Below are 8533 nucleotides of genomic sequence, written 5' to 3' on the forward strand. Positions count from 1 at the left end.
ACACACACACACACACACACACACACACACACACACACACACACACACACACCCCTCAGGTTTTATTAACTCAATGTCCAACGTGTCCTCAGGCACATTTAATCTTTATTGACGCTTCAGAAAGAAGAAAGTCTGATAAAGTTTCAACATTGTTTTCTTTGACTTCTGTCATCCTGGAGTTTGTGGGTCCATCACTTCCTGCCTGGTTCTGACTCCTACTTGAGCGCTACAGGATCCAGAGTCTGAAACACTTTCAGCTCAGTATCTGATTAGAATAGAAAAACTTTATTATCTGTCCGATGGTGACAGAAATTCTTCTTTGACAGGGGCTCCAATGATTCCCACACAAGCATCTCAACAAATACAGACAAAGGGGTGTACCCCGCCCCTCGCACTGTGACTGCTGGATATGGGCGCCAGTGACCCACGCAACCCTGAAAAGGAAGAAGCGTGTACAGAAAATGGATGGATGGATGGATAATAAAAGTGCTTAAAAAAAACTAAATTAAAAAACACAAGTTAATCTAATAATTTCTGTCTGTAGTCTAATAAATTTGTAATTTCAGAATAATGTCACTTACTTCAAATTTTATTTTTCAAAGCTTTTTGCATTATTAGTACAGTTAGGAATAGACTTTGCAGTTCAGCTTGTGCCTCATACAGTTAGCATGTGTCTTGTGACAGGACTGACTCAGAGATGTGATGGGACTCAGATTTGTTTTTTTTTAGTGCTCTGCTGTGTGGTGGGACTAACAAGGAGAGGGGGATAAGTGTTGTTTTCTGCAGGGGAAGCGCACGAGATGAGGAATGGGGGGAAAGACGTAATGAATAACAGGGGGAGCCATGAAAGCGTAAAACACAAAGATTGATGGAATATCCACTCAAACCACAAATGTGTCAAGTAAAGAGCTGCAGGGCAGCAAACGGGGACAACAGAGTGAGAGAATTGTGATTAGTTTTAGTTTAACAAGGCTGCTGTGTGCAGATTGGAGCAATGCTTTGAATTATCTTATTTTTCTAAAAGACTGAATTTGGTAGTTTAAAAGWAAAACATATGATATTCTTCATTTGGCTGTGTAGGGTCATAAATTCCCACGTGCACACACCACCTCCCCACTACATTGTTTGCCCTTGGCTATGGCATCATAAGACAGAGTCGTGCCTGTGAATGTGACCGAACACTGAATAAACCCTTTTTTAAATGATTAGCAGAAGTTTTGATTTATCTGTATGAGTTTTTTTACACAGCATATCTATTTCTTTTGACACAAGGTTGGAAATAAACTAAAAAGACAGGTGGAGTAAGAACGAGTCTGGAAAAACACTCAGGACAAAAAAATGAGAGGTCATATCTTAAAACGCACTGACAGAACTGAATATGGAGGAAGGGAAATGCAACGCGCTGTTTCAAAGATGAATATTCTCCACGGATAATCAATTTTAGGTTGGAAGAAAGATGAAGCACAAGAATAACACTGGTATAAAGGAAGAAAGGAGTACATAAAAAGAAAATGGTGTAATGTGTATGCACAAAAGTTTCACAAAGAACACTCAGCTGAGCTTTCTGACATTCTGTTTTGGCTTTCAGAGCAGTAATTCTACCTCTCTTCAAGAAATGTGCTGCAAATCAACTCACCACGTCAATAATTTGGAGCAACGTCAGGCCGAGCTCCACCACAATGGGCGCGGAGTCGTTTTGGACTGGCCTCTCGAGTCGATTGTAGTTTACCATCAGGTCGTGGTACAGCTTCCTCTGGTGCACGCCTCCGTCACATCCTGCGTGGAAGAAATGATAATTGCACAAAGGAGATGCAGTCAGGCTGCACAACGTCCACAGAGAGGGTAAGCATTGTTTAGAGGTCTGTAGAACTTAGAGTAAATCTTGTTTTCTTCAACGCAACAAAAACTGAAACATGTAAACTGTAAAGTAACTAATCTAACATGTATCTAAATAAATAGTTGACAAAAATCATTTTTCTGCTTATATTTCAGTCAATAGAAAACAATCAAAATAATCATACTGTAATCTCACCTTGTGTTTCTGTGCTCATGTTGATTAATTCCCTCAAGAAATGCTGAATAAGTTAGAATATATTGAACGTAATGAATTCACTATTGACTGAGCCTTAATTTGTTGACTGTTGTTTCATTTAGTCTCTCCTGAATTCATTAGGTCTCATCAAGTGGTTTACGCTGAACAACAAGGCATATTTAGCAGCGATAAATATTACACAGCAACCCCTCATGCAGAAACAAACCCAGTCATTCATGAAGGAAGTCATGTATACACTTTGGCACCAAGCTTGTGCCATTGTTTCTCTTTCACTAAAGCAGCTGTGGGAAAGTGTATAAATTCAAAATTATAAAATACATTTTTTTGAAACTGTGAGAAACTGCATGCTTGCTGTCCTTGACAAAGTAGTGTTTGATGAAAATATTTTACACGTCCGTGGTCTTGAAAGCCCATGTTTTTTATAACCCACTTGTAATTGAAGTGGAATAGCCAAGACATGTGGGTTTTGTTTTCATCTAAATTTTCATTTTACGTGTCACTTGCCGATTCTTTCTCAAAACCAAAGGAAGTTGAAAGTGGCACAAAATTTTAAAAAAAGAACTGCTTTACCCATAATCCACTTTGTGCTTCCAATCAGCATAAACATATTTAAATTTCACTTTCTTCATCCTTCAGCGTCTCGTTTCAGCCACATACCAAAAAGGTCTCAACCCTCATCTCCCCATCGACCCTTTCCCATATTAGCTGCTGTCCTAACATATTCCAGCAATTACCAAATGACAGGCCAAGATATCCATGCAGCCACAGAGGCTGACTGGATGGTTTATCAGCTAATGAAGCAAAAATAAAGAAAGGCAGCTCGCTCCGCACTTTGTGTGTGAGGACGCTGGGCACGTGTCAGATTGAGGAGYCCTGAATCTGGGTTTGAAAGAAAATCTGCATAATGGAAGAGAACGGCAGCCAGCAGAAATATTGAGGTGTTGGAGTGAATAGAGCCAAAAAAATGCTGAATAGTCAAAGCAAAGTTAGAGGGTCAAAGCAGAAAAATGCACTGCTAAATGTCCCTGACATTAAACCATGAAATGTGGGGTTGGGCAAAATCAAATCATCAGAAAAACTTTAATCGATTATTTTTTTGGCACTTGACGATTAACATGGTTAATGCCACCAGGCAGACTGGTGATTTCCCGTCAGTCCGCTTGGTGCTCTTCTCTGCTTCAAATATGACAAACATTTTTTAAAAAAAGTTCTGTAATTTATTTATCATAACTCTAGTTTTACCTGGCCAATCAACACAATTTAAAAATCGATGTATAGCCTGAGGTCTGTACTTTTGACACRGTTTGGAACAGATTTTTTTGGCGAGCCAATGTTTCCCATAGAGTGATTTAAATTGTGTCATGTGACTAGGACATGCAGGGATCRTCATATTAATCGTTATCGGTTAAATACCACAATTAATTGTGATTATTTTTGCCAATATCATCCAACCCTAATGGTGTTGATCCATACAGTATCAGACTAGAAGCTCTCCTAGATGACTAGAACAATGTCTAAGTYTTTAACAAAAATGTTTTCCAATTAAAACTATATTGTTTAGTATAATAAAACTCACTTCTCTGATATGTGAAAAAAAACTTTATTTTTTTAAAGAGCAGAGAACTGATTCTTTTTATTCCTGCTAGTCACAAAACACAAAGCCTCAGATTCGCTGTGATTATAAATTACTGCAGGTGGAGCCTGGAGGTTCCTCAAATAAACTTACAACATGAGAACTTTCATAATGTTAGCTGATTTTTTTGCATTGTAAGTATAGACAAAATAAGAGCAGAGTATATTTAATTTATATTTAAGTTAACTAGTGTGTTTTTACTTCATTAAAATAAACATCAAGCTTTAAAAGTAACCATGATTATGAACATAGTCCTCCTTGACTAGTTTTCAGTCAGATTTTTAAAACTGTATCAGTTTTTGACAACAACAAAAAGGAGTTTCTACACATTTTTAATGAGAATATACTTTATGTATCCTGAGATAAATATGAACAAGAGGCTAGCAGCTGTAAATATGCTGACAAAATCAGATGTTATACATTAGATGAAAAGGAACTTATTAGGCCGATGGGCATATGTTATCTACTAACTTTTAAAATATTTTATTAAAAAAATACTTATTTCATTTCTCAGCTGCAGTTGGGAAATTCTTAACCAGCTTCTTAACTTTCTGCCTACCAGCCACTACCAGGTGAGTACTAGGCAGGTCCGCTGTAGGTCATAAGTTAAAATGTTTTGATATAACAGCTGATAAAGTGATTTTCACGTGTACATTTTGCAACTCTATTCACACTTCTTTTTTTAATCAAGCTAAATCTAAAGTCCTTTCCTTTGCTCTTCATGTTTGGGAATATAACTGAAAAKGTTCAGTAATGACCCAATGAGGGCTTTGTCCTCCTCAGAGTGAGGGATATCACTCTCTGTGGCCAGAAGGAACCCCTAACAGCTTGAAGTTTTAAGTAAMAAAACAGATATKTTGGACCAGTCAGCCAAAAACTGACTGCCACAAAGGAAGAGTCAGTTTTTAATGTCTCCCATCAGGCAGTTTGGTTTACAGGCAGTAATAAAGTGAATAGTACAAGGACTGACTGTAATACATGACAAATGCAGCACTGTCTGTGACCATCAAAGAGAATGTAATAAATACTGTGAACACTGACAAAAGCTGAACAACAGACAAGAAAATTGCAGCTTGTTTGAGTCTGATAATTGACGGCTGATGGAATAAGTGTTATCTCTTCAAAACTCAATTCTGCTGCAGTTCTAAAAACAGAAAATTATCGGTTTCATTTGGCATTCTGAACAGTTCGCATAATGTTTTCAAATCTCAGACTAGACGTCTCATCATGACTGCTCACACAGACCMCAGTAATCCACCACAGTGACAGATTAAGTATTGATTTAACTTCAGGTCATCTGAACATGGACGACATTTGGACAACTTTCTGAAATCGAATCGTATTAAAAGCAACTGTTTTGCAAATTTCTGTTTAAAAAAAATCAATACACATCCAGCATCTGAGAGACACAAAGGGCAACGTAAATGAATGTTACTTGGTCAATTTATTTTCCTTTAGAATATCCAAAAGATAGGACTATTTTTAGACCATGCACATATTTTTTTATTCACTTAAACAAAACAAAACAAATTCACATACAAAAAATAAATATATTATTAAACTAATAATTTAGAATATCCAAAAGGTCGATTCATAGGACTATTTCTCGATCATGCACAGAATTAAGACAGAAAACATGCTTCACACAGTTTGTTCGTTTTTGTTATAACAAACTTTCTTTAAAGTTAGAATTATTTATGGTTTCCATAAAGTTATTTATTTATGGTAGCAATGCAACAATTTGTCTTTAAACACAGAACACACTGTTGGCAGCAGACATTGAGTCAGTGCAACACATTTTGTTGAAAGGGAGGTGATCATGTAACGGCCATTCTGTGGGTGCATGAGTGATACTGTTAATTTGCCTTTGTTAGCAAAATATCTCAGGAACTAACTTATTTGTTTAAAATTATGGCATGCATTGTGGTGAGCAGCAAACATTCTTACAAGAAATACAGTATTATTGTAGTTTCTACTTCRTTTAATTTGAAGATAAGAACTGATTTAACTGTCCCAAAATGTTCAGCAGTGTTTGTCAGCAGTTAGTGTTGTGTCTGATGAGCTTTTAACAACCTTTGACAACAAATAATTTATTTTAACAWTTAAAATCAAATTTTATATTACATTTTACAAAATGCTATAGAGCCTCTGCTCCTGTTTGCATTCCTTCACATTCACCAGCAGAAATAAGCCTTTTTTTAAAGCTAACCTTGTCCTCCTGCAAATTTTAACAATTAATTTAATTTTAACAACTGGCAGATGTGGATATAAAACCAGRCTTTTGGGCTGCTATGTCTGTATGCTTCTTTAAAAAAAGATCATTCTTAGGTGTTCTGTTGAAAACACTGTTCAATGTCAAGGATGCTGAATTTTTTTTTCTTTTGGTAAAATGATAAGGATTCTTCTGTAGATCCTCAACATTTTCTACAATCTCCTGAGTGCCTTTAAGTGCATCGGTGTTGGTGCTATTTGAATTTATATTCATGTTTTTTTTACCAATAATTGCTGTTGCTATGAAGCTGTTATCATTACTATGTTCTCCCRTCAAAGGAATGCAAAGTATTAGATACCAGCAAAAATGGTTGTTAYGAAGCAAGCTATCAGCCAATTTAAACTTTGTCAGCTTTTGAGTGCACGACTCAAATCAGAGTGCTCGATTATAAAAATATACTGGCACAAACACACATGGTGTGTCTGTCACTAAYTGTTTTGCGAACACCAGTTGAACATGTTTTGGCTCAAAGCCGTCATCTGAACCATCATATAAAAACAAAAACTCTACGAGTCGTTCAGAAGACCTGAAACATCTGTAAGTCAGATAATGACAACAAAATGTTAGCATGTCATGGGAAAAAAACTTTTACAATATAAAACAAACATTGACATTACATTAAGTTAAAGGACAACAAAAGGACAGTAGTCTGGACAGATGAATTTAAAACAGGTTAATAACAGTTCTTCATTAAGTTTCCTTGAATTTTCTGTTTGCAATTTGTGTTTTCAAAATGGTTCCCTTTGCAACAATAWTCTGCTCTCTGAAATCTCAGGAAACAAACATGTCCCATTTTATTTAAAAAAAAATATGGCCACTGGAGATCTCACATCATTAGTGCAAACACTGCTTTTATGTTCAGAAATCCCCATTTTTAATCTCCTTCATTTTGTTTTACCAACAWACACAAACACCCAGAGACATTCGGTTCTACCCGTAATCACCTGTTTAATAAAGAATTTCCTGGCTGTGTGTGTGGGTGTAAAGAAACATTACCTTTAATCAAGTCACTGCTGTGACAACAGTTAAAACTATCGTCTCCAGGTAGCTGGGATAGAAAAGGTCCATAACAGTCAAGCCTGATTAGTCAAGCTTTTTAAATCACATGTTCATTTGCAACAATTGGATAGTCCTGGAAATTTTCTCCCAAGAGATCACCAGAGAAAGTGTTGTTTATGCCACACATTTGAATATATTTGGACAAAGAGGAAAGTRTAGCTGTTCTCATGCTTCGTACATCAGCTTAAAATCATAGTTTTCATGATAATTTCTCACTTTGGACAAAAATGTGTTCAGCAGGAATGAAAAACTGTTCTTAGATGACAACTCTATCCAAAGCAGGTGTTTATCTCCAAGCTTCATTCTGATCCAGTTCAGAAAACTCCCAGTGTTCCTTCACTGGAGGCTTCAGATGCCTTAATTTCCAGACCTTCTCCTTTTCCTTTCCCTCAAACGACAGTCTGTCATTCAGCCATGCTTCCAGACGAGCTGCGGAGTCTCAGCAGCTCTCCAGTCACGCATCAATCTGAGCTGCAGCTGCAGATTAAAGCGACAAATCTCATGAACTTGGTGCACCTGCRGGACGTCCTCCTTATGGTGAGGCAGATGTTAGAACTGAGGAGGCTCACTGRGTTTTACGCACCGAGACGCACTGACCCATGAACTCACGCGCATTGCAGGCAAAAAATAAAATCTCCGATTTATGATTATTTCCTTCAATAAAGAAGAATAAAACATACAACACTGACAACGTAATCCACAAATGAGACATTTGGTGAAAAGTGTTTCTGTCTGCAGCTGAACCAATCTCCCTTTTACRCACGTGCTTCCAGTGCAAAAATGCATACAATAAAATACTGCATTTATTTTTACTTTTTTGTGTTGTACTCACCTTGGTAGCATGATGCCCACAGGTAAAKTCCAACTAATGTGAATCCGTTGCGCTTCCAAATCTCCATTTCTGCGTCGGAGGAAAACTCTCCGCTGGAAAAATTCAACTTGAAGCAGTCGGATTGCTGCTCTCTCTGTCTCTTTCACCTTGTCTGGTCGGATCACACACACATGCATACAGACACACACATTCATATACACACAGGATGTCTGTCTCCGTGTTTGGCTCGAGCGTCACTCCAAAAGTCACTTTGGATTCCGCTCCGGCTGCGTTCGGCTGTAGTTTTCTGAAGAGTCTGCGCACTTCCTGTTGAATCAGCGCGCGCGGATGATGACAGCCACCTGTCCGCTCACTGGAACACCGCCAACTTCGTCRGGGTTTGTCCCCCCAGAGGCAGGATATGGACTCATCGCGCGCACTTAACGCGTGATGACTCGCAGAGCGCTGAACACGCAGAGTTCCAATCTGCGCACATCTCCAACAGAGGGCGACTGGCCCCGCCCCCTCACCTTACAGAAAACTTTTTTTTTCTTTTTCATGCTGTTGTTGGATAAATTATTTATGACAGATTTAAGTAGAAATCGTGATATTTTCCTTCTGAAGGATAAACAAAAATATTCACAACAACAAAACCCACAACAGATTCTCCAACATGCGACCCCTGAAGGAGGGATCCTGCTGAAT

The 8533-nt window shown here is 37.8% G+C and overlaps 1 protein-coding gene across 1 annotated transcript in view; it reads right to left on the reverse strand.

Moving 5' to 3' along the window:
* The window catches only part of LOC106535357 (neuronal acetylcholine receptor subunit alpha-7), a 36679-nt gene extending 28340 nt beyond the window's left edge, over positions 1 to 8339 (reverse strand). Inside the window, exons 1-2 of the mRNA XM_014032353.1 lie at positions 7850 to 8339; positions 1637 to 1776 (exon numbers count right to left, since the gene is read on the reverse strand). Of these exons, the coding sequence (XP_013887807.1) occupies positions 1637 to 1776; positions 7850 to 7916 (207 nt within the window). The 5' untranslated portion in view covers positions 7917 to 8339. The remainder of the gene's footprint in view (positions 1 to 1636; positions 1777 to 7849) is intronic.
* Positions 8340 to 8533: the final 194 nt, after the last annotated feature.

The sequence above is a fragment of the Austrofundulus limnaeus genome, unplaced genomic scaffold, assembly GCF_001266775.1.
Source record: "Austrofundulus limnaeus strain Quisiro unplaced genomic scaffold, Austrofundulus_limnaeus-1.0 Scaffold1427, whole genome shotgun sequence".
NCBI classification, from domain to species: domain Eukaryota; kingdom Metazoa; phylum Chordata; class Actinopteri; order Cyprinodontiformes; family Rivulidae; genus Austrofundulus; species Austrofundulus limnaeus.